The 27,736-nt window shown below is 40.6% G+C and overlaps 2 protein-coding genes across 3 annotated transcripts in view; one reads left to right on the plus strand and one right to left on the minus strand.

The window, feature by feature from the left end:
- tchp (trichoplein, keratin filament binding) overlaps positions 1-27,736 on the plus strand; it is a 525,906-nt gene that overhangs the window by 367,754 nt on the left and 130,416 nt on the right. The window lies entirely within an intron of this gene.
- Positions 1-27,736, minus strand: part of trpv4 (transient receptor potential cation channel, subfamily V, member 4) — a 121,022-nt gene that overhangs the window by 69,533 nt on the left and 23,753 nt on the right. Inside the window, exon 2 of the mRNA XM_059654958.1 lies at positions 17,402-17,793. Coding sequence (XP_059510941.1) covers positions 17,402-17,778 — 377 coding nt within the window. The 5' untranslated portion in view covers positions 17,779-17,793. The remainder of the gene's footprint in view (positions 1-17,401; positions 17,794-27,736) is intronic.

A 27,736-nucleotide genomic window follows, 5' to 3' on the forward strand; every position in this document is an offset into this window, starting at 1 on the left:
ATCAATTCCATGCTAGCTCTCTGTACAGCAATACAATCAGTTCCATTCCCAGCTCCAGCCACGTAACCCAGGAAGTTTATTTCCTTCAATTTGAAGTCACTGATACCTTTGTTTCCAATACTCTCACAGGCAGAAAGCTCCAGGCCAATCCCACATTTAACTGCTACCAAATTGGTCACTTTTCTTTCTTGTACAATCCAGTAATACATTTCAAAGACTAATTAGCAACTTTACTGGCCAAGAATTTTTTGTTTTGTTTTGCTTTGATTATTTTTCCTCCATCCTTTTCCCTATTCACTCTTTTCAGTGTTGGGCTGTAACTCCACTCTGAGGAACAGCTTTCAGCTACCTCCTCCAGCCAAGTGGCTGTTCTTCAAGTAAGGTCTTGTTTAGTGGGTTCTTGGGAGTATGAAAGGGGCCTTACGTTCAAACCCATTCACATCTTCACCCGACATCTGCATAAATGTACAGCCCAGAGCAAGTCAATGGCTGATAATAAGGTCAGTGCTATCAGTCCCTGCACACAGTATAAGGTCTGCTGCTGCTTTGCAATTCAGCAAGTTTGTAATACTCCCCACTGAGCGTTATAATGGGTTACAGAATCAGAATTCTTTCTGTCTGTATCATTAGTTTATTTAATAGGATCTTAGTTATTTCATTTAAATCAGGCAATTCAACACACAAAAACACCCCATTCTTTTAAAATCTAACGGTACAGGATTATTGCGATGCTGACACTCATTTCACAGTTATGTTGGATAACCACCATTTTCACACAACAGGGATCTCCTCATGTCTCAGAGGCTATGTCTGATGCCAAATGGCAGTCAACCAAGTATCAGGAGACCTCAGTTACTCTTGATACATCAGTATAGATACTTCACACACCAATATATCTTCTAGAATACCCATGTCTCCAATCGTCACCCAGCTTCTCTCTACGAGGCCCTGTATTGCTCAGGAACACAGAGCTGCAGAGAGCCAGACAATAGCCATTCTCATCCACTCATCAGAATCATCCCAATGACTTAATTAATCTCGCCAACAGTGTCACAAACATCTTCCCTGTCCCTTAGCAATGAAAGAGAAAAATCAGACAAAGTTCCTGCTCTTGATTGCTGAATATGGCCCACTGTTGAAATGTAGATATCAGATGAGGGCAGCACTATTTCAGCTGTAATGCCTTTGAAATTTCCTGTTGACAGATCAAGGTTAGCCCAGCCACTGAAGGTAAATCTCTTATTTCAATATGAGTTAATGCCGCAGGAGAACAAAGCAAAGGGTGTACAGGTCAAGATCAAGAAGGTTTTGTAGTAGAATTAAACTTTTATGCATTAATCTTCCAGAATATCAGCACATCTTTAACTCCAGCATCTTGCATCCCCAATTTTGATTGATCTACCAGAGGTAACCATGCCTTCAGCTGCCTAGTCATAAGGTCTGAAATTCCCTCCATTTTTTAACCTGCTATCTCCCTTTCCTCCTAGACAAAGCTCCCTAAAAATAATCTCTTCAACTAGGCATCTGGTGATCTGTCTTAATATCTTCTTATCTGGCTTGGTGTCAAATTCTGTTCAATAGTTGCTCATGTGTAGTGCCTTGGGACATTATGCTATATTAAAAAAGCACTATATACATGCAGATTAGTGTTCTTGAGTGGATTGTTGCTGGTTATTCCTGCAATAGTCATTTTTAGAAAAATTCAACTCAGAGGCAACTATATTAACTTTAACATGTAGCATCGAGGAAATTTTTTTGGGTGTCCTGTTTTCCTTAATTATTTCCAAGCATGCAAATATAATGATATAAATTGGGTTAATACATAGGCTGAAATCAAACTATGGAATTTTGAAAATTAGAGTTTTAGCGTAAATGGGTTAATGATGTTACTATTATAATAGATAAAGAATTATTTCACAAGATTTTGCATGTTCATTATTAACTGCACACAGTACAACTTCAAACTTCCACAAAGACAGTGTCCCGTTAAGTAATTACACTCAACAGCAACTTCTATAGATTTTAAAAATAATTTGAACACGATGGGAAATATTCTCTGCTTTCAAAGAAATCACATGTTTTTCATAATGAGATCATCCAGGTCTCCTTCAATAAACCCAAATGATTACACCCTGTTCTGGCAAAAACAGCAGATGTAACAGAGCACTATTCACCATTCAAAGTACTCAAGTCTTAAAGCACAAAGACTGTGCAGAAACTGCAACTTTATAACCAAAGTTCAAGCAGAAAATCCCGGCACATGGTGCTGCAAGAAAATGTCTTACTCTGTTGGAACCAAAGAAGGAGAAATATTCATTTCCAAACCACATGTGTGCGTGAGCAACTTACTCAAACACCACCTCACATAGGTTGCATTCATCTGCAAGAAAACGTTTTTTCTCTATTTTTAAGTCTCAAAATGATATTCAGGCAAAAACCCAAATGACTTTTAGTGGGTTTTTGTGACCAGCACCAGTCATTGACTGAATTCTTCTCTTCAGCTCCCTGCTCATTTCTGTGGGAAAAGAAGGGAAAAACTATGAAACCCTCAGATTGTTAAATCGTTTTCCTGGAAAATGCTGTCTGCCTCTCACATGTGCAAAAATCGACAATTTACAGCTATATAGCTCCTTTAATGATTAAAATAAAAATCCAAAGCAGTTCAAAGTAAAAATACGTAGGGAATTGAGTGGGAGAGGAAGCGATTATGAGGACTGACTGATGATTTAGTTTCAAAGGTGGCATTTAAGAAAAGAAAGAGGGAAAAGACGTGCAGACACAATGGTTTAAAGAGGACACTTTTGAGCTGGGGTGTTGTGTCAGGAAGTGTGGAGTGAAGAGAGGACATCTACTGATTGGATGTCACGGTCACTTCTTTGATTCAACCTCCTCTCATCCTTTCTGTTTATTTCCCAATATTTAAGACTCATTGCTTATGAAGGTACAATGTCGAAACAGCCCATTTCCTTACAGTGCTGATATCAGTTTGCCTTTCCAGTAGCTTTGTGCACAAAAATATTTTGAAATGAAGTTTGTGGAGCCAAGCCTGACAACCAGCAGATGTCAACTAATGCCCCATTATGACAAATTCTGGCTCTATGGTTTGAATCATCAGCAGGTAAAGATCTGGAGTAGGAAGCCTAAAGATGCAAATTTACCCCTATCCCAAAATAACAGATTATAATTATCTACTAAATATTTTGTGTCTGCAAGATAGTGTACTTGGTTTGGCCTCAGCTTTATGTACTCTGACTGTTTTAATATCTTTACTGTGATAAAACAACCCAAATAGCTTTTGGACACTGTGACAATTCTGCAATTCAATAGTTACAACTTATCCTGGAAGCAGAAAAGTAAGTTGTGTCTGAGCTTGTTGTGCATGCTGTCATCTGTATCTTCCAGTAGGCTTAGTGGTCTAGCGTGTGAGACTTTCTTGTCTAACAACAAGAATCTTGGGGAGTAAATGTGATGTCGTTTTTTATGTCTGTGCAACATTTTACTGGTCATAAGGATAGGTTCTACATTACTACAAAGTCTGATTAACTTAGGTCAATCTCCCAAAATATACTACTTTACTCTCTCACCAAGTTTCATATCAGTACCACGTTAGGCGGAGCATACTGCATTCAGTCAAATGTTAGCTCTTTCAGATGTGTACACAACACCTCCTTTGATACTTTGTTTTTGAACACTACTATTAATACACATTTGTTCGTATAATTACATTCACTGCAGACCCATTTCCCCCAAATCTTTGGCTTTACAAACTCGGAAAATCTGGAGGATTTGTTATTCTCGATAAACAGGTTCACTTTAGACTTGGAAGACTGATAGTTTGCTGGATAGAATGTAGTTGTCTGAACAGACATTTAATCTCTTGTATTTCTTTTGTGGAGGACACTGTTCCTGTTAGGCCAGGCACTTTTTCTTTGTAGTATCTGGAATCATTAGGCATTATTTGTCTCTTTTTATTGCAGTCCTTCATGGAGTTGTATACACCACATTTTCAATTTGCGTCAGTGGATTTTTCCTTTTAATCTGCCTGTAGATTTCTTACGAGGTATGTGAACTTCTTATTTCAACTTGTTGATTACTTGGACTTTCTTATATACTTACAGTGAATGAACTATTGGTGAGATCACTTGTCACTTCTGTAATGGTGATACTCAAAGATTCACCCTTGCATGTTGTCATATCCAGTACGGCTGGTGAGGATTCTTCCGCAGAAGGTAGGGAGGTCAGGTTGTCTACTTTAACATGTCCCTTCCTGGTCATCTCAGCTTCTCATGGTGTCTTGGATTTGCCATAGCTACTTATTCACTGTGCTTGTTTCAAGGCACTTGGTATCTAAGTTTTCTGCTAATTTGTTACCAGTTGTCTACCAAACCTGCTAGTTACTGCTTTTCATCTCATTCATAGCATGAAACAAGCTTTTTATTCCAAAGTAATTAACTTCATGGAATTCTGCTTTTTGTTTAGATTCCACCATGAGTTTTGGAGCCCCTGTAAAATCTCCTATTGGTTGTTCATTAATTGGCTATGCCCTGGCTAACTTTTCCTTTACATTTTGTTGTTTAGCCCCTTCTCCAAATTTTGAATGAGATTGAAGTGAGAGTTCCTGGTTGTGAAGTACTTATAGGTTTCTGAAACAAAACCACAAATTACTAGAGAAGCTCAGATAACAAAGTGTGAAGCTAAATGAACACAGCAGGCCAAGCAGCATCTTAGGAGCACAAAAGCTGACGTTTCGGGCCTAGACCCTTCATCAGGTCCTGAGATGCTGCTTGGCCTGCTGTGTTCATCCAGCTTCACACTTTGTTATCTTGGATTCTCCAGCATCTGCAGTTCCCTTTATCTCTTATGAGAGAAGCTCAGCAGGGTCTGGCAGCATCTGTGAGAAGAAAGCAGAGTTAGTATTTTGGATCCAGTGTCTCTTCATCAACATAATGTTCTGAAATATTAACTTATTTTCTCTCTCCAAGATGCTCTCAGACCTGCTGTGTTTCTCCAGTGATTCCTGTTTTTGTTTCAGATTTCCGGCATCTGCAGTTCTTTATTTTATTTTCCATATAGATTTCTGTTGTCATTGTTCTGAAAGGGTTGAAGTTAAAGTTACCTTAGGCTGCACCCAATCTAATGATCTGGTATTGTCTTTGGGTAGAGGAGAGGCAGTCTAGCACAAGGTCCTGATGGAGACAGATGTGACATCTGGCTCCTGACAGTCTTTGCAATTATGCCTAACCAGTTAATGTGATTTGTATCTATTGCTTTCTTGAAATAAATTTCATCTTGTTGTGTAAAACAATAGCCTCTCCATGTAAAGGCTCAACAGTAATTTATCCTCTACGACTGCTAATTAGATAGATAGAGAGATTGATTGATTTATCATTATCACATGCACCACTATACAGTGAAAGGTATTGTTTTGCTGTACAGTCAGATTGTACCACACAAATTGCATCAGGGTAGCAGAACAGAGTGCAGAGTACAGTGTTACAGCTACAGAGAAGGTACAGAGAGAGAGATCAGAATTAACATTTGAGAGATCCTTTCAAAAATCTGATAACAGTGGGGAAGAAGCTGTTCTTGAATCTATTCAAGCATATATTCAAACTTTAATTATCTTCAGCCCAACAGAAGACGGTGGTAGAGAGTATAATTGGGGTAGGAGGGATCTCTGATAACGTTGGTTGCTTCCCCAAGGCAGCGAGAAGTATACATGGAGACAATGGATGGAAGAGATGGGCTCGGCTGTGTTCATGACACTTTGTAGTTTCTTGCAGTCTTGGGAGGAGCAGTTGCCATACTAAACTGTGATGAATCAGATAAGATGCTTTCTACAGTGCATCTTTAAAATTTGGTAAGAGTCCTTGTGGATATGCCAAATTTCCTTCACCTCCTGAGGAAGTAGAGACGTTGTTGTGCTTCTTTGACTGTTACATCAACATTGGGTGGACCAAGACAGATTGTTGGCGATCATCACGCTCAGGAACTTGATGCTGTAGACCATCTCTACTTCAGCACCACTGATGCAGACAGGGTAGAGCCCTCCACTCTGCTTCCAGAAGATAATCCCTTTGATTCAGCACAGAAAGAAGCATTGGTGGTATCAATCTACTCAAAACCACAAGCCACCATTGGTTAAACAATACCACCTTGTCTAGAAGGTGGTATTCCCTGGAGGAGTGGCTATAGCCACATGCGGTGCCCCCTTGACCATGTAGTTGGTTGTAAACAGTGTTTGGTCAATGAAGGCTTGCTATCAGATAATATTGCATCACTTGCTTTTGTGTCTGATTTGAAATTGTCAAAATGCTCAATCACATAAATGCCCACTTCCCAAAATGGGATGCTGATTTTCACTAGGAAAACTTTGGATTTGTCTTCATCTGGAAACTGTTGTACCATTTGGTTGGATCATTATTTGCTCTGTGCCTCTATGTTGTTGTGTCCTGAAGTACACTTTCTGAAAGTGAAAGATCATTTCCTAATGAAAGCATTTTATAAAATGGCTGGGACAATATGCACTTGTGAGCTTTCTTTGCTCCACAGTGTTAGCAAGGATTATTAATATCTTCAGTAATCACTGCATTGCCTTAACATGAGATAGCAAGAACTGCAGATGCTGGAGTCTGAGATAACAAAGTGTGGAGCTGGAGGAACACAGCAGGCCAAGCAGCATAAGAGGAGCGGGAAAGTTGACATTTCAGGTCGGGGCTCCTCTTGCCTTAGTATCACTCTCCTTTGTAGCTCTGTACATTAAAACCTGAATGGATTCCAAAGATCTTCTCTGCCATGTTTGCTTGGGATAATTCTGCCTTGGTTCACTCACCATCTGAATGGTTTTCTCTAAAGTCAAGCCTTCTTTGGACTATAATAAATCTGACAATGTCTCATCAGTAGTGCTTACAATAACCTGGCTTCTTATGAATTCTGACTTTAAGTCATAATAGGAGCATCGCTTCTCTAGTCTGAAGAGATTGCTAATGAAATCATCAATGGATTCCCTGGATGCTGTGTTCTTCAGTTAAACCTTGTTCTTTTGGGGAATTTGATTAGTTCTGAGATTGAAATGGTCTCATTGAATGGTATAGCAGGCTCAATGGGCTTAATAGCCTACTTCTGCACTTATATGTTGTGATCTTATATCTATAACTGCCAAAGACCAAATAACCCTTTGCTGAGCAACAGCAACATCTGCTTTACTCCCAGTTGTGTATAGATATGTATTTGCTTGTTAGAAGTTTGGAAGCTATTCCACACCACCAAGAATTGTACATACAATATTGTGTTCTATTGCAGAGTGGGCTCGATGGGCTGAATGGTCTTACTTCCACTCCTATGTCTTATGGTCTTATTTGCCCCATACCTGAAATGAAGTCTTCCTGGCAATATTATTTCTGAATCCATGGCTTCCTGAAATGGTTATGTATTTTATCTTTTTAATGAATTTTATGTTATAATAATGGCTGTTCTTCCATGCTTTGTTCTGGAGAGTTTTTCCATTCTTTGTCATATTAGTGTCTATTGCAGCAGTAAAGGAGCCTTCATGTTAGATCAGAATTTCTCACTCTTTAAATTGCCCAACATTTTGAATGACGTAAGTCTCTCCACTGGTCATGTTAGTTTTGCTTTAATCTTGTAGCTATAAATCTTTTTGCTTTATATCTTGGTATCTGCATGCTACAGCAGTGAAGCTGATCAAACAGAGCTGCCACATATACTTTTTAAATTCTCACTTTTTTCAATCTGGATTTCCGTGTCATTTAAAGTTTCTCCTTCGTACCAGGGAATTTTAGTTTTAAATTTCACAATGTACTATATCTGTTCACTCATTGGCTGAACTTAGGCTAAAGGCTGCTCTCACAGGCCACTGTCTTTCCTTGGACGTACGGACCACCCCTCATCCACAGTGTCTCCTATCAGATCTAAAATTATCTCTGACCAGTTTAGAAACTTTCTTCATATTGAGAGTTGCCTTGAAGTATTTTGAATTTCACTATTTCAGCATTCAGCTGTGTCTTTTTTCCTTGAAGCCTTCAGGCTGCCAGAATATCTGCCTTGTTGAGACTGGTGTTGCCAAATTCAAAGTTCAAGATCTCATTTTGATCATCAGTTATGTGCTGCCACCATATCTTCTAAGGATGTGGATTCCTAGGGATTTGGTGGTCTAGCATGTGCAAGGGCAGCCTTTGTCTAACTGAACAAGAAGAGACTGGAGAGTGTACAAGATGTGGTTTTCTCAACTCTGCAACAATTTGGAGGTTATAACAAAAGGCTCTATCTTATGGAAAAGACTGCTGTGATGATCCAGCCTTTCGTCTGTCTCCTGTGCAGACCTATGTAACACTTTCAACAAGTCCTCAAGACAGCGTTACCATAGGCGGTGCTTAATACATTCAATCAAATATTAACCCTCTCAGAACCATAGACAACACTTTCCAACACAGCTGGACTGCCATCTCTTTGCTGTACCTCACCTCCCTCTTCTTGAATCTCTTCATCCCCAACATCATCCCATCCTCAAGCCTCCAATGCTTTGTTTACACACTCTGTTAACCCTTGTTCCCAATCTCCTCATAGAGTTCCGTTCCCAAATTCTGAAAATACTTACGGGCAATATGGCTCACAACACTAAATATCTGGACAAAATCAAAGACATGATCTCTTAATCAAAATAAAATTAGCAAAACTTAGAAACAATTAAGTTTAATTTCTGCATTTATCATGTCATCTGGATGCTCTGATTCCAACCACATATTATTCATTTTTCTCCTCACTGCAAGTGTGTTATATATTCTAATAATGTCAACAGCAGCCATCTGGTTTATGCCAAAAGGGCTGTGATACACAACATGCAGCCTGTCAAAATATACTGCAATCACTAAATCAGCAATGAATGCAACTGCCTGGAGTTACACTCCATTTTAATGCTTTGTTATGGTATGACCTGTTCAGTGATTCTGGATAATAAAATGTGAGGCTGGATGAACACAGCAGGCCAAGCAGCATGTGCTCCTGAGATGCTGCTTGGCCTGCTGTGTTCATCCAGCCTCACATTTTATTATCTTGGAATTCTCCAGCATCTGCAGTTCCCATTATCAGTGATTCTGGATTATGTGATAGCTAGATGTTAGACAGAGCATTAGGAGAATTCCTGTAGTACAATGATCACTACACTTCACTGACACCTGATTGGGTATAAAATGCTTTGAGACGTCCTGAAGTCAAGAAAGGATCTATATAGTTTATTTTACTCAAGCATGTCATTTGAAAATACCCTCAGGAAAATATTTATCGTATATAGTTTTTTTCTCTCTCTCTCTGTTCTGAACAAACTGCAGTATTGCCCTGATAGCAACAAGTGCCACCTCATGGTATCGGCCAGCTCTGCCAGTATGTTGTTCAGAGTAGGGCTTTTAGAAGTATTTAATCGCTGCCTCCAGTGTCTATACTTCCCTTTCAGCCTATCTAATGATCGGAAGATTGTGGATATACCATCATTCACCACTTTATAGGTTATTAAGATGATCTATTACAATACCTACAGTTACTGTCTACCCTGCTTGATATAAGTTCATATATGTTATTATTTGAGAACTTGATTCAAAGGTGGAGGAAAATGGATTTTACTTTTCAGTTCTGTGAAGATTTGACTTATTTTAAAGATCAGGAACTCATTTTCAGCAGTGAGCTTAAAACAGCATTCCAACTAGCCATGTATTTTTAATAAAGTGACAAACGAGCCAGCTAGGGAAAAAATTATGAAGGTGTTTCTGACTTGAATTTTACAATGCAGAGACAGACAGGATCCAAAACCTCATTCATTCACAGAAAAATGGTCTCTAACAGCAGGAGTGCTGTTAGTAGCAGTTCCCAAGCAGTCAGAATTGGGGTGAAGTCCTGAGTTACTTTCAAGAAAACTCCAGAAGCAGAAAGCCATGAAGAGGAAGACATTCCACAAGGCTGTTGAAAACAGGGTTTAGGGAGCTTATGTTAAATAGTACAAACATGGGAAGATAGGAAAAGTAGGCCTTTCAGCCCTTCAAGCCTGTAGTGCCATTCAATAAGGTCATAGCTGATCTGATTTAGATTTAAATTTAAATTTCTATTGTCATGTTTACACGAGTACAGGAATACAGTGAAAAGTGCACAAAGGTGCCATTCTCCAGCACTATCTTAGTATACAAGTGACAGGATTAAAAACAAAAGCAAAAATAAAAGAAACAGCCAAAAGAAAAGAAAACATCCAGATCACACTCCCGCTTCCACAATGATTCCTCGCTGCCAGAAAAACAAAGTCCATCCCTCAGTCTGTGAATACTCAGGTGCTCCTGAGTCCCCACATTCTGCTACAGCCGGAACACCACCTCCTTTGCCCATCAGGTACCCAAGCCCAGCCATAGTCTGCAGCCACACCACCACCGCAGGAACTATGTCGCTGTTCCTTGGCACCAACTTGCCTCCACCAACATCATTGCCATCATGAGTTCGCTCTGGGCCGATGTCAGCAACACAGATGTCCCTGAAGCTGCCAGGTCATAAACGAGGCTCAAATTGGGCCCACCAAGCCAAGGCAACCAGTGCCCCCTTCTGTGGCCTAACACCTTGTATCTACCCATATCTCTTAATACCTTTGCTTAACGAAAGATTATTTATCTCCAATTTGAAATTAATAACTGATCCAGCATCAACTACCATTTGTGGAAGAGGGTTCCAAATGTCTACCATCCTCTGTGTGTAACAACTCTCCTGAACACTCTGGCCCTAATTCTCAAGATTATGCCTCTGGTTCTAGAATCCCCAACCAATGGAAATCGTCTATCTTCATAGAACAATAGAAATGATACAGGACAGAAGGGAGTCATTTATCTACCCCGTCTTTTCCTCTCAATAGCTTCAACACTGTGATCAGATCATCCCTTTATCTTCTAAATTCTAGAAAAAACAGTCCTAATTTGTACAATCTCTCCTCATAACTTAAACCCTGAAGTCCAGGTATCACTCTTGGAAACTTACATTGTACTCCCTCCAAGGCCAATATACCTTTCCTAAGGGGAGGTGCCCAGATTTGCTCACAGTACTCCAAGTGGATCTGTAACCAGGGTTTAGTGTAACTGCAGCATAACTTCTGCATCCTTGTGCTCCAGTCCTCTAGATACAAAAGCCAATATTCCTTTAGCATTCTTGATTATTTTCTGTAGCTGACTGTGGCATTGTGGAGATCTATGCACCTGTATTCCCAAGGGATGAGGGGGAGTTTCTTCAGCAGCAGGGTAGTTAATCTGTGGAACTCATTGCCGGAGAAAGCTGTGGCAGCCAAGTTGTTAAGTATAATTAGGACAGAGATGGATAGGTTCTTGATCAGTGAGGTGATCAAAGATTACAGCGAGAATGGGTTGAGAAACATATCAGCCATGATCAAAAGACCAAGCAGATTCCGTAAGCTGAATGGCCTAATCCTGCTCCTATGTTATACAGTCTCTTTGGACATCCACTTTATTTAGCTTCATACAATCTAGAAAGTACCCTGATCAATCCTGAGAACCTCATACTTGCTTATATTGAACTTCATCTGCCCATTCATCTCATCTACCAATATCCCTTTATCTAGACTGTCTACAAAGCTGTCTAACTTTGTGTAATCAGTAAATTTGGGTATATGGCTTTCAATGCCATTATCCAAGTCATTCATAAATAATGCTAATAATTGAGGCCCTAACACAGATATATGTGGGACACCACTGGTCACATCTTACCAGTTAGAGAACCTACCCATGATTCTTACTTTCTGTCACCTGCCTCTCAACCAATTTCCCAGCCATGTCAGGAATTTCCCCTCGATTCTGTAGGCTTTTAGCCTAGTTAGCATTCTCTTACGTGGAAATTTAGCAAATGCCTCTAGAAGTCTATATAAACAATATCTATAAATATTGTCCTATTGTACCTTAGTCACCTCTTCAAAAAACTCACAGAGGTTTGACAGGTATGACCTATCTGTTGTGAATTTATGCTGGCACTCCCTGATTAACTGGAGGAAACAGCACTGAGTGAATGCAAAGCAGAAATTTACCAAAAGAAACCCAATTACAACCATGCCCAGCTGAGCAAGATTTTTTAACATGGAAAAATGGTGCCCCATCACTGCCGTCTGTGGGGTTATTGCTGGGGGTAAAAAGAGACAAATCTTTCTTTCTGATGCTTGTAATGTGATCTCAAATAGTTTTTCTATCTTTTATATATTGCAATATTTTTCTTTTTTTATGAAAAAAATACATTGGCACCTTCTTGTGAATATGTTCAGTTACTGACCTTCATAATGCACAAAAATAAAAATAAACCTCACCAAACCAGGTTTCACTCTGGGATTTGCATTGCTAGATATGACAATCAGTTGGTATCATAACATCAGGCTCACCCTGTCACAAAATGGGTTCAAACTCCTGAAATACAAAATGCCTCAGAGCAGACACTGTTACTATTCAGTCAAACTAAAATTTACAATACATTCCACTGACTTCCCCGGTTACTTGCTAACTCTGAATTCAATTTTGTAGTCCCGTTGCTCATCCCTGAGGTAAGCTTTGAGCCTCATAGGCAATAAAATATTTATTTTCATCATCTTGAAAAGCCTTGAATTCGCAGGCAATCCAACAGAAACAAATACGCATCAGAAATCTTCCCAATGCTTCCATACACATTTCGGGTCCAACAGATATTTTAATAAACCATTTAGCAACCATCAACATTGATCAGACAGAGTTTAATTGAGATAAATGTGAGGTGTTGCATTTTGGTAAGGCAAACCAGGACAGGACTTATACAATAATTGGTACGGCCCTGGGGAGTGTTGCTGAACAAAGAGACCTAGGGGTGTCGGTGCATAATTCCTTGAAAGTGGAGTCACAGGTAGACAGGGTGATGAAGAAGGTGCTTGGCATACTTGCTTTCATTGGTCATAACACTGAGAATAGGAGTTGGAACTTCAAGTTGTGATCATACAGGACATTGGTATTTTAGAATACTGCATACAATTCTGGTCACCCCTCTATAGTGATATTGTTAAAATTTTAACAAGGGCATTGCCAGGACTAGAGGGTTTGAGCTATAGAGAGAAGTTGAACTAGGCTAGGTCTATTTTCTCTGGAATGTCAGGGGCTGAGGAGTGACCTTGTAGAGGTTTATAAAATCATGAGGGGCGTAGAAAGTATGAATAGATGTGGTCTTTTTCCTAGGATGGGGGAAAGGTTTAAGGTGAGAGGGGAAAGATTTAAAAAGGACCTAAAGTGTAGGTTTTTCACACAGTGTGATGCATATATGGAAACAGTTGCCAGAAGATGTGGTGGATGTGAGTACAATTACAATATTTAAAAGGCATCTGGATGGGTATATAAATAGGAAGGTCTTAGAGGGATATGGGCCAAATGCTGGCAAATGGGACTAGGTCAGATTGGGATGTCTGGTCAGTGCGGATGAATTGGACTGAAGGATCTGTTTCTGTGCTATATGACTATTTACAACAGAGCCACAGATGCCCTCCTTCCACCGGGTACAACTTCTCATGCTGCAAACCCATTCAACATTTTCATCCAGGCATGTTCCAGCATCAAGGCATATTACCAACAAGTACTGGATGTTGCGGATAGTAATCAGGAGCAGGAACCAGGCTTGCTTTGCTCTTCCCTATCTCATCATTACCGGGGAGGACTGTCCAACTGGCTGTCTTTGGCAACTGGGATTGAGAACTCTCCTAAGTCAGGTTGATTTAGTTTTACACAGTGGCATCTTTACCCATTTGGCCTTTGAGGAACTGCAGTGAGTTATCATTTGAACAATAATATGCTGCTTTCTCAATTGGCTGCATCCTCAGCTCTCTGTTATCATGTGCATAATCCATTCTCACAGCTGTGCTGTTCTGTGTATAACAGATTCCTAATATTATCAGGAATTGACACACCATCAGATATCTCAGCAAGAAATTTCCAATCAATGTTCAAATAACATCAATCATAAATCAGATATTGCACACCCCTAACCCTGATACTTTGTGAATAACACATATTTGACTCTGCTATCTTCACACATTACATATGGCTACCTCGCTAATATATCACAGATGTCCAAAATGTGACCTGAAAGCCAAATTCAAACTCTAAACTCCAATGTCAAAAAATTCCTTCTCTCGGCGGCACGGTGGCTCAGTTGCTAGCACTGCAGCCTCACAGCACCAGGGACCCGGGTTCGATTCCAGCCTCGGGCAACTGTCTGTGTGGAGTTTGCACATTCTCCACATCCCTGCATGGGGTTTCCTCCCACAGTCCAAAGATGTGCAGGTTAGGTGGATTGGCCCTGCTAAATAGAACATAGAACATAGAACATAGAACAGTACAGCACAGAACAGGCCCTTCAGCCCACAATGTTGTGCCGACCATTGATCCTCATGTATGCACCCTCAAATTTCTGTGACCATATACATGTCCAGCAGTCTCTTAAATGACCCCAATGACCTTGCTTCCACAACTGCTGCTGGCAACGCATTCCATGCTCTCACAACTCTCTGCGTAAAGAACCTGCCTCTGACATCCCCTCTATACTTTCCACCAACCAGCTTAAAACTATGACCCCTCGTGCTAGCCATTTCTGCCCTGGGAAATAGTCTCTGGCTATCAACTCTATCTATGCCTCTCATTATCTTGTATACCTCAATTAGATCCCCTCTCCTCCTCCTTTTCTCCAATGAAAAGAGACCGAGCTCAGTCAACCTCTCTTCATAAGATAAGCCCTCCAGTCCAGGCAGCATCCTGGTAAACCTCCTCTGAACCCTCTCCAAAGCATCCACATCTTTCCTATAATAGGGCGACCAGAACTGGACGCAGTATTCCAAGTGCGGTCTAACCAAAGTTTTATAGAGCTGCAACAAGATCTCACGACTCTTAAACTCAATCCCCCTGTTAATGAAAGCCAAAACACCATATGCTTTCTTAACAACCCTGTCCACTTGGGTGGCCATTTTAAGGGATCTATGTATCTGCACACCAAGATCCCTGTGTTCCTCCATGCTGCCAAGAATCCTATCCTTAATCCTGTACTCAGCTTTCAAATTCGACCTTCCAAAATGCATCACCTCGCATTTATCCAGGTTGAACTCCATCTGCCACCTCTCAGCCCATCTCTGCATCCTGTCAATGTCCCGCTGCAGCCTACAACAGCCCTCTACACTGTCAACGACACCTCCGACCTTTGTGTCGTCTGCAAACTTGCTGACCCATCCTTCAATTCCCTCATCCAAGTCATTAATAAAAATTACAAACAGTAGAGGCCCAAGGACAGAGCCCTGTGGAACTCCACTCACCACTGACTTCCAGGCAGAATATTTTCCTTCTACTACCACTCGCTGTCTTCTGTTGCCCGCAGTGTTCAGGAGTGAGTGGGTTACAGGGAAACGGGTCTGGGTGGGATGCTCCAAGGGGCGGTGTGGACTTGTTGGGCCAAAGGGCCTGTTTCCACACTGTAGGGAATCTAATCTAATCTTGTTAGTCATTAGAATTCTCTTCCACAGTGAGCAGATGAGTTACTCAAGGCTGTGTTAGACAGATATTTTTATTGACAAGGGAGTCAAGGATTATATGAAACAAGCAAGAAAGTGGTGTAAAGGTCACAATCATTAAGGCACAGTCACATGTAATTGGCTCCATGGCTCACATCCGTTCCTATTTCTTATGATCTGATCACCCAGGTCTTGAAGCTTCAAATCCTTCAAATGCACATTTCTGTATTTGCACAGTCTTTCACAGAGTCATTACAGCACAGAAACAGACCCTTCAGTCCAACCAGCCATACTGAGAATAATCCCAAACCAAACTAGTCCCAAACTTCCTGCACTAGTCCCATCTTCCTTCCAAACCTTTCCTAGCCATTTACTTCTCCAAATGTCTTTTAAACGTAACTGTACTCACATCCACCACTTCCTCTGGAAGTTCATTCCACACACTAACCACACTCTGTGTAAAAAATGTCACCCTTCTTGTCTGTTTTAAAACTTTCTCCTCTCACCTTAAAAATATGCCCCATAGTCTTAAAAATCCCCCACCCTAGGGAAAAGACACCTGCCATTCACCTTATCTATACCCCTCATGATTTTATAAACCTCTATAAGGAACATTAACATACTGATGGATTTGGGTGTGCAAGTCCACAGTTCCCCAAGAAGTGGCAACATAGGGGGCCAAGGTGATTAAGAAGGCGTATGGCATGTTTGATTCATCAGCCAGGACATGGAGTACAACAGTTGGCAAAACATGGTGCAGCTATATAAAACCCTTGTTAGGCTGCATTTGAAGTATTGAATGCAGTTTTGGTTCCCACATTACCAGAAGGACATGGAAGCTTTGGAGAGAGTGCCAAGAAGGTTCACCAGGATGTTATTCGGTCTCGAGGGTATTGACTATGAGGAAAGGCTAAAAAGACTAGGATTGTTTTCACTGGAAAGAAAAAGATAAAGTTATAGTGCTGAGCCATAATTGACACCTTTCTTTTTTTTGCATGCTTGTGCATGTGCACACTGCCTATTTTCATTTATGGTTAAAATCAATGCTTTAAATTTCTCAATACAGAAACAAAGTTGCTGGAAAAGCTCAGCAGGTCTGGCAGCATCTGTGAGTTCTGAGGAAGGGACACTGGACCCGAAACGGTAAACCCTGTTTTTTCATTCACAGATGCTGCCAGACCTGCTGAGCTTTTCCAGCAACTTTGTTTTTGTTCCTGATTTGCAGCATCCTCAGTTCTTTCAGTTTTTCTTTAAATTTCTCAAGCCTGAAATGATGCCAAGGCTGCTGTGTCATGGATTCAGGTCCACAAGAATTTACCAGCTGTCCAAGCCCTGGTCAGTTCAGGAGCCGATCTTAAAAGCTGCATGATTCCAAGCACCCACACAATGCCACATCTGAGCAACACATCTTTTTTTGCACATAGGAAAGTGAGAAACATACAAGGGAGAGAGCAACAGAAAGGTGAGTTGATACGGTTTGATTAAAAAAAGGGCAGGAATAGGTTCATACATAAACAGCAGCACTAGCTAAATGGTTCAAATGGCATATCCTGTTCTGAACGTTTTACATAAGCTTGTAATTTTATGTCTTCTGAGTTTAACATATTTGCATATAAAGCTCTGAAGTTTTGTCTCTTACGGATTTGTTTTTTGTACAGAAGGCTTGGGTGTCCCACATTTTTAAATAATTGGTCACATCCCAGTCACTGGTTGTGACAAGATCCAACCCCAAAAGACCGGACACTGCTGGATTACAGAACCTATTTTCAGTTGACTTTTTGTGTAACGATACTGCTGGCCCCTCATTCAAATTTTTACTCAAAGCTAATTTCTCATGAATTCTGTCGTACTCACTCTTTGGCCGGTTTCTTCTTTTTGCGCTTGTCTTCACTCCCCTGTCTATAGGACCCATAGTCAAAAAGCGAATCCATAGGAGCCTTTTTCGGTGCGGGAGCCATGCTGGGCATGGATGAGTCATAGATGGAGGACTCCAAAAGGTCTATTGGGTTAGGCATTCTGTTTTTGAAAGCCCCTTGCAATTTGAATCTCAGGTTCTGCTTATTGTTGTCACCATTCTCCCGGGTAGCCAATCGAGGCCCTTCAGCAGTTGCACTACTCTCTTCATTCTCAAATAGGTTAGCCAGCGAAGACAGAGGGAAGCCATCTTCAGTCTGATTCTCAATGCTGTTGTTGGTTGGTTTCCCAGTATCTTTAGCTTCATTCTCAGCCATGATTACAAAGTGAACCTGAATTGTAAGAGAAGAGAAACACTTGTATTAATGTAGTGCCTTTCATGGTTACGGGAAGTCTCAAAGCGCTTTATTGTCAATTAAGCACTTTTAGTTTTTAAGTGTATTAAACACAACAGCCAATTTGTATAAAATGTAAGAACAAATTACTGCAGTTCCTGGAATCTGTACTAAAACAACAAATGATGGAGATCACAGCAGGTGAGACAGCATCCATGGGGAGAGCAAGCTAATGTTTCAACTCTAGATGGCTTTCCATCAGCAGTCTGTTTGTTTTGTGCTGTTGATTGAGGAGTATTGTAAGTAACACAAACCATGGGGATATCTCCTTGCTTTTCTTTGAAGTAGTGTTATATGAAATCTCTTGCATCCAGCTCAGCAGCCAGATGGGGCCTTAGTTTCACATCATATGCAAAAGATGTCATATCCAACAAATCAAAATGCAGTTTGAGTATTAGTTTTTAATATTTGGACTCAAGTCCTGGAGTCGAACTTGAATCTGGAATCTTATGCCTCATAGGTAATAATGCTACTGTCTAAACTGAAGCTGGCAGATAATTCATTGAAAGCTTGACACCGTCCAGCATAAAGCAGCCCATCTGATTGGCATCACTCGACAAACATTCACTCCCTCCACCCTAACATGTCTCTGGATACTGACCTTGGCACCATTTCTGGCACCAGACTTGGCATACAACACAGCAGTGTGTTCAAAAATCTGGTCATCCCATTGACGTGGCTGTTTGTGGGAGTCTGTGCTGTGCAAATTGAGTGTTGCGTTTCGACCCAAAAACAAATGTGCATTTATGCAGCACCTTTCAAGGACCTCACAATGTTACAAAGAGCTTTACAGCTATTGAAATAATTTTGCAGATAGTCAATAATTACTGTTGTAATGAATGGTAAAAGATTAGTTTCTGCTCCAGAGACAGCGGCCTGTAGGCAGTCCTGCTCCTGCCTGTCAATAATCATTTTGCCATGCTGGTGACAGCCTTACCACTGTCATGGTGGTAGATCATGGTGGATATTCTGTTCCCTTCAAGCAGCTAAAAAACATTATTTTCTTTCCTGCCAGCATCACAGCAAAACCATTTTGAGCTGACCCCGACCACACAAAATGTTTTTAAAGTTTCCAGCACCTTTACGAACTCACGCTTGAACATAATGAGGCACTTACAATAATGGAACAATGTTTCCTTTCTTAAAGTCAACTTGTTCAAATACAGCACCCTGCACAATTACATTCTTTATCTTGGGTACAGTGTGAATGAAAACGAGACAAAATGCAAAATAAAATGTGGTCTACATTATTTTGAAATGTTATCATTTAACTCATAGAACAGCATTTTATTCCTGACGTTGTACCAATGTCGAAGGAAAGCTTTAAATACATATTTTCATATTTTTGGAGTAATAGTTCCCAGGGTTACTGAGATCTATGCTTGGTTTTACTTAAAGACTTGTTTGGTCATGAACTCTAGTTTCAAGAACCCTTCCTATCGTTTGAATAAGAGCAATCAATGCTGTACAGCAAATGCCTACTTTCAGATACTAACCCCAGAAAATGAAAATGGAATCACCTTAAAACATTCATTGTTTCAGACTTGAAAATATCCACCTGGGTCAGACAGTAGTAAACCCCTTCAGTGTAATAGCACATTTGGCATGCCCATAGTTAAAGTTATAATAAGTACATGCCCAGTGCACAATTAACATCACTAACTGGTGTGCAGAATTTGAGTTGTCTGCCTTTTTAGGGTACCTGTCAGGTTTTGTTAGTTTCCCAGATGAGTCATACTCTGAAAAATCCTGCCAACTTCCTTGAGTCTATTCATATCCTCAGCTCATCTGACTCTGGCCCAGTGTCATTCACCATTTAGTCACCAGTGACAGAGTCTACATACACCTTGCATTATGGAAATCTTGTCCAAACCTAAAGCCTTTCCTCTTCTCTTTCTTATCTTTAAAAGGCTTTGTTAAACTGACCTGTTTGATCACATTTTCCCAATTCCATTTCCTACAACCGCTGGGGTCTTGTTCCCCACTAAAGACAATGCATTGGGCGCTTTCCAAGTTAAAGATGTCATCGAGTTTAAGTTGTTGTAAAGCAATTTCATAATGGAGGAACTGTCCATAGCTCTCAACATCCAAACTCCTAACCAATCATCCTAGTCCCTTCACAGGCCATTCTAATTAATGCCTAATTGGATATTATTAAGCAATTTTCTGCAAATATTCTTACTCAAACTGATCTCTGTACCAAATTGTTCTTTGGCGTTTCTGGAGCAAAATTGGGTGCAGGGAAAATGCTCCCAATGACAATTGACAATAATTAATCCTAATAATTGCTATTTTATGCAAAGCTGCCCACCTACACCATGCCCTTGTCGCTAATTTTATTCTCCTCCCATCATTCTATAGCTGAATCTGACTATTTACCATCTTGGTGTTTTCTTTAACTCAAAGCTGACGCACCCCCATTCCCACATCCAATACATTCTGTAGACATCTTAGTTCCACCTCCCCAGCATCTGGTTCTACCTCCACATAAGACCATAAGACATAGGAGCAGAAATTAGGCTATTCGGCCCAATTGAGTCTGCTCCGCCATTCAATCATGGCTGATGACACATACTAAAATCTTCGTCCTCACTATTGTCCCTTACCAGTGCTCAACCAGCTGACTTACTATCCAATATCCATGGTAAACTTATGTAAAATTCTGCTGCTTGGATCTTACCCTAAATCCTGCTCACCTATCATCTCTATCCTCACTCAACGGCCTAGTGGTATTATCACTGGATTGTTAATCCAGGGACCCAGCTAATGTTCTAGGAACCTGGGCTCAAATCCCATTATGGCAGGTGGTAGAATGTGAATTCAACAAATATCTGGAATTAAGGATTTAATGATGACCATGAATCCATTGTCCGTTGTCAGCAAAAAAACCCATCTGGTTCACTAATGTCCCTTGGGGATGGAAACTGCCATCCTTAACTGGTCTGGCCTGCATGTGACTCCAGGCCCACAACAATGTGGTTGACTCTTAATTGCCCTCTGGGCAATTAGGGATGGGCAATAAATGCTGCCTGGCCAGCAACGCCCTCATCCCGTGAATGAATAAAGGAAAAAAAAACTTGCACGTCATTCAAAATCATCATCTTTGTCCTTAAACTGTTTATGGGCCTCACTGCACCAACCCCACAACCACCAGAACCACCCCTTTCACCTTCAAGTGTCTGTAAGCGCTTTACAATACCCCTCAATACTGTTGACCTGCCATTTTCTTTTGTGTCTGCTCTGAGCATGTGCTCTTAGCCAAGCACATCATTGGGATCCTACTCTTAACCCCTTCTACCTCACCATCACAATTTCCCTCTCCTTCTTGAATTTCCATCTTAAAATTAAAATCCTTGTCCACAGTTTGACCATCTTTCCCCAAATCTCCTTCAAATTTTGACTTGTCACCGTTTTTGGACCACTGTCTAGTGAAGCATTTTTGAAGATGCTTTTGTACATTAATGTTGGTGTATAAATGTAGACTGTTGTTAGTGTTAGTGAAAAAATACCTTTGAATACTTGTCGGCTATCATAATAGTTTTAAGTGTCACATCTACATATGATTTGTTTATTATTATAAAATATGGGCAAAATCTTGGCTGCTGGAGTATACAGTCAAAAAAAAGGTCAGGTTATACAATTTGGGAGGAAGATTAGAGCAGCTGAATACTATTTAGATAGAGAAAGACTGCAAGAAATTATGGAGCAGAGGGATTTGGGAATCGCAAAAAGTTATCATCCAAGTGGGGCAGCACAGTGGCTCTGTGGTTAGCACTGCTGCCTCACAGCACCAAGGACACAGGTTCGATTCCACCCTTGGACAACTGTCTGTGTGGACTTTTCACATTCTCCCCATGTCGGCGTGGGTTTCCAGGGATGCTCTGGTTTCCCTACACAATATAAAGACATGCAGGTTAGGTAGGTTGGTCATGGGAAATGCAGGGTTACAGGGATAGGGTAGGATGGTCTTCTGAGGGTCATTTTGGACTCGATGGGCTCAATGGCCTCCTTTCGCAGCAGGTAATAGAGAAGGGAATTGAATATGAAAGTAGTGACATTTTGCTAAAACTATCCAGGGCATTCATCAGACCACAGCTGTAATAAACTATTTGGGTTCTTCATCTAAGGAACTCAAATTGGAGGCAGACCAGAGAAGGTTCACTACGTTGATACCAGGAACAGAGAGACTTACTTACAAGGAGTGTTTGATTAGGTTGGGCCAGTAATCATTAGGATTAGAAGAATGAGAGGCAAGCTCATTAAAACAGACAAGATTTTTCGGGATTTGACAAGGTAGAAGCGGAAAAGTTATTTCCCCTTGTGGGAAAATCAAGGACTGCAGGGCATAATCCCATAAGGGATCACACATTTATGACAGAGATGAGGAATAATTACTCTCTTAGAGGGGGCGGTATCTGCGGAATTCTTTACCACAGAGGCCAATTGGCACTAAGTGATTAAACACATTCAAGACTGAGATAGACACATATTTAAGCAGTAATGGAATGAAAGGAAATGAGATAAGGCAGAACAGAGGAGCCAAGGATTATCAGGTCAGCTGTGATCTCAATGAATGAAGGAGCAGGCTCGATGGGCTGAATAGCCTGCTCTGCTCCTATGTCTTTTGCTGTTTATCATGTATAGGCACAAGAGCGCTGGAACATTCTGGAAAGACTACAGAACCCTTCACTATGCTGACAAACCAGAAAGAAAAGCTACACATTACATGATAATCATACAGGAGTAAGAAAAAAAATCTGAAGTCCAACACAGTCTCTCAAAGTAGTCAAGAAGCCACAAACACAATGCCAAAGTAACTTACAAGGTGCAAGGTTTTCAAACTAGTATGACCAAGGAGATCCCAGAGGATCCACGAGGTTGTCAGATTTCTCAGAATCTGAGATAGGCTGGCCATTGGAAACACTGAATGTCAACAGTTCAGGTTGTAGTGTATTAGGCAACCACTCTAGCTCACTTGAAGAAGAGAAGACTTGCTTCTGAGTCAAAGGTTATACGTTACACTCCCAGTCGAGGTACTTAAATACATAATTCAGGCTGATGTTACTAAGGAAGTGCTATAACATCAGAGATGCTATCCTTGAGATGAGAAAGTAGCTTGCAGCTGAGGGCAAAAGATCTCACAGTATTAACTTCAGACAAATTGGTAGTTCTGTTGATGTGACAGTATTTCTCAAATGGTGCATGGTTGGGCAGCTTTGATGCCCAAAGGGACTTATGTGCTTTTATTCATGAATCACTGAAAGCTAGCATTTAAGTGCAGTTAGTAATTAGAAAAGCAAATGGTACATTGGCCTATATTACAAGAGGATTTGAGTCCAGACATCTTGCAGCAATTGTACACAGCTTGGGTAAAGCTGCACTTTGATAACCTCTACAAGGCCCAAGGGGGACACTAAGTAATCTGCTTGTGGAGATCAGAGAGTATGAGTTCCCTTAGCAACAGCCAATGGTCTGTCCAGCTACAACTCATTACCTGAGCTGTGAGGAAACTATGACTTTAAGAGGTGTATTTTGTCCTGATTTTAATGAAGACAATGTGAGACAGAAGTGTGAAGTGGTCTGTTCCAAGTCAATAAAGTAAATAATTTGTGAGAACTTGAGACAACACAGTGTAGAGCTGGAACATAGCAGGTCAGGCAGCATCAGAGGAGCAGGAAAGTAGACGTTTCGCAAATTTGAGTTTTTTTTAATTAAAACAATAGAAGCAGCATGAATGGTTGGGGTCAAACTCCCACTGAACCAGGATTTTGGCTTAATGTTCAGTGGCTGTTGGAGTTTATATTTCTCTGCCTGCTACAGCAAAATTCTTGAGTTCTTTCTACCCCACTCTCTCTCTCTTTCTCCGCGTTTTCTCTTAACATCCTTTCCTCCTGGATTGGAGAATTGTATGTGAGGCAATCTATTTTGCTGAATTTGCCTTTGCCAAGGATGTGTTTATGGGATGCTACAATATTGTAACAACTGTTGCTTAGTATTTAATTAATTTACTATTTTGTTAAGTTTTCCAATAGAGTTAATTTATTCCAATATTTTTACTATAGTTTCAGAATAAAGTGTGTTTTGCTTCAAGCCCAGCATCTGGAACACACTGCCTTACACTTGCCTTTAAAAATAAGAAAAAGTTAAGGGCTGCGCTATTTTCTTAATATATTTGGAGGGGCTTTAGTCTGATCCATAACAGAGTCCTTCAGTGGTAGTATCACTACCTTTGAGTCAGGAGGGCCAGATACAAGTTCCACCTGCTCTAGAGGTGTGTAATAAAATCTCTAAACAGGTTGATTAGAAAATAGGACAAAGCAGACTCATTTTTTTTTGTATAGATTGTTGCTGCACCATCTATCCCGACTCCCACGTCTGCCATATGGACACCTCTCAACGAGTTTATTTGCAGCCGGGTGGGGTGGGGATCCCTGGTGGAGGGCTCTCTACATAGGAGTCTTCCTTCTTTCCATCAGGGACCTGGGGTGGCAAGGTGTTGCACTCAACAATACCTTAACATCACCTATTGCGGTACTTCAAGGACTCGTATCCAACTGTTTATTTTGCGATGCAGTAAAGTCCATGGATCATTGTGTATATTGGTTGTGGGCATTTGCACTCCCTTCTTAGCTATTTAAAAAATATTTTGTTGCATTTTTTGGTTGAAATTCAGAACTATGCTCCTGATCTTTGGGTACCCAGTGCAGAAAGGTGTGGGCAGATTGGAGGACCACCTCACAGATCTGTTCCTGACCCTGGCCAGTTTGACTATAAACAGGCCCAGGCAGCTGGCTGCAGAGGGGGGTCATCTGTGCTGAATGACTGCCCGTCTTCTGTGGTTATGTTCATGCCCGGGTGTCCTTGGAGAGGGTGTACATAGTGTCTACCTAAGCCTCTCTAAGCCTTTAGAGTGAGGTGCGCACCACAAGGGATATACTGCTTCATTTCTGCCTTCAACTCCATTTTGATTTAGTCCCTTATCTCTCTGCCGACACCCCTCAACATCCTGTTCACTTTTGATGGTTTGCATTACCCATAATGGGTTTTGCATGTAAATACTGAATTGACTACACTGGCGTTTATACTAATGGTGGCTATTAGTCTTCTATAAAATGCAAAAAAAAATTGTCACGGTAATTTTGATGGTGGGAAGGTTACTCAGTTATGCATAATAGCACTTGGAGTATAAAGAAGAGATAAAGTAGACCCAGATGGTTTGCACTGCCCATAATCGGCTTTACTGGTAAATATTCAGCTGGTTACACGAGTGATCACTGGTGGTAGCTGGAAATTTTAAAAAATAAAAATGAAAAAGGTCTCTGTGATTTTGGTGGTGTGAAAGTCACTCAGCATCAGTGTGACAGCACTTCTGAGTATAAAAGAAAAATAATATCACAGACCCAGGGATGCATCTGCAGAACTGTCTGTCCAGGTTGGGATTAGCCATGAGTAGTGGGTCTATTTTTGTGTTCAACAATAAATGATTTGTCCCTTCTCAGAAATTGCTGGGAAAACCCAGTAGGTCTGGCAGCATCTGTGGCGAAAAAGCAGAGTTAATGTTTCGAGTCTACTGACCCTTCTACAGGAGGTTCTGCTTGTGTTTCTGATTTCCAGCATCCACAGGCTTCCTGAGTTATCACACACACCTAATCTATTGTGTACAGTTTTAATGTCCCTGGGATGGTAGGATTGTCTAAAGAGGAGTGATTGAGAAAGCTGGGCATTTACTCCCTAGAATGTTGAAGATTGAAAGATTGTCTCCTTGAAGCTTACAAAATTCTTACAGAGTGTGACAAGATGGAAATAGATAGAATGTTCTTCCTGCCTAGTGAGTCTAAAACTAGGGAGCACATTTCAGATAATTTAAGATGATGCGGAATTTCTTCATTTGGAAGGTGGTGAATTGTTGGAATTCCAGAGGTCTGTGGCAGTTCAATCATTATTGATTTCTGTCTTGAAAATGCTCAAAGTCCTGGACAGTAATGATATCAAAGATGTAGAAGAGATAGCACAGGAAAATTATGTTGAGTTTGATTATCAACCATGATCTTATCGAAGATACAGCAAGCTTGAAGGGCTGAATGGCCTACTGCAGCTCTCATGCTCCTGTATCCTTATGTGCCCAGGTCAATATTTGTCCCACAACATCTATCTCTTAAAAACAAAGTGGCAGTTGTTGTATTGGGACAAATTCCCGTGAGCGTTCATTGCTGCAGTTCCCACATTACATAGTGAATACACTTCAAAAGCATTTCACTGGCTGTGAATTTCTTTAGGAAACCTGAGGTTGTGATAGATGTGTTATAAATGCAAGTTCCTTATTTATATTGTTTCAATATTTGTACAATTATGTATGGGTTATTTGCGTCTATTTAATAATTAACATTCTCTATAGTCTCAGCACCATATTCACACTGACTCTGCTTTCAGATTTTCAAAGGAATATCAGAAAATGTGTTAATATGTGCAGCCCTTCATCACAAGAACATTTGAATATTTGGGGTTTATGGAAATCAATTTTGGGACAGATCCTTTCATCAATGTTATTTTGTAACAATGTACATGTATTTACAGAGAAAGGTGTCAATAATATTTCCTTACCTTCTGCAATTGCAAAGTTACAGTAGCATCTGATTAGCATATCTGGCATACCAGGAACAATTTCTCCCTTTTTATTTTAATTCCAAAATAGAGAGGTTGAAAGATTAAGCTTTGGAAAATACTGATTTTTATTGCCCTATCCCAATCCTTCTGCCTTTTGACACTTCGGAAAGGAGCGTTCACAACTGAAATCATGATGGAAAAAGTATTATTTTACATTAGTATCCACTTTTGATAGTACAGGCTGCCATACTTGTGGATCTTTCAAATTCATCAACCAAAGCACAAAGAGTCAAAAAAAAGTTCCATTTATTTTCACTCTTTTATGTACTATGATGTAGATGTGTTAGATATTGAGGTTTTCAATTCATTTTCATCACTTATTGAAGAAACATCTAAACTGTAAGCATCGTCCACCATCTCTATTTGAACATGGTTTATAAAAGGCAAATTCAAGCTAACAACAGGGGAATTATGAAGATTCTGGAAAGGACATCCAACTCAAATAAATAAACACAAGCCTTGTGTTGCCAAGAGCACCCTCATATGCAAAGTATTGGTTTTATTAATATTTCCACCAAGAACTACCAGACTTGTAACCCACAAATCTCAGATCGTCATGGCTACCGACCACAGTGAATGGTTTGCTGCAAACACCTCTTTGACACGTATGCTATTTCCCCTTCTCCCAAACACGACAGATATGGAATTACTGCCAAGATTCAAGGCAGAAATGGGTATCTGAATGGATCTTTTAACATGGGCCTTAAATACATCAAAGTGCATTTCATACGAACAAGCCATTCAGCCCTTCAAACCTATTCTGCCATTCAGTTAGCTTACGGCTGACCGAACTGAAACCCTTTAACCCAATTTTTTCCCCAGTTTTCTTATACTGTAAATATTTGCTTAACATTTTATCAACATCTCTATTTTAAAGATTGGAAAAGGGAGTCCAAGGCAGCATTAACATTCAGATGAAATACGTTAAGAAGCAATGGTTTAGCAGGAGAGAATGGGAACTGCAGATGCTGGAGAATCCAAGATAACAAAGTGTGGGGCTGGATGAACACAGCAGGCCAAGCAGCATCTCAGGAGCACAAAAGCTGACGTTTCGGGCCTAGATCCTTCATCAGAGAGGGGGGATGGGGAGAGGGAACTGGAATAAATAGGGGGAGAGGGGGAGGCAGACTGAAGATGGATAGAGGAGAAGATAGGTGGAAAGGAGGGGATAGGTGAGGAGGTTGGGAGGGGATAGATCAGTCCGGGGAGGACGGGG

The sequence above is a fragment of the Stegostoma tigrinum genome, chromosome 26 (genome assembly GCF_030684315.1).
Source record: "Stegostoma tigrinum isolate sSteTig4 chromosome 26, sSteTig4.hap1, whole genome shotgun sequence".
NCBI classification, from domain to species: domain Eukaryota; kingdom Metazoa; phylum Chordata; class Chondrichthyes; order Orectolobiformes; family Stegostomatidae; genus Stegostoma; species Stegostoma tigrinum.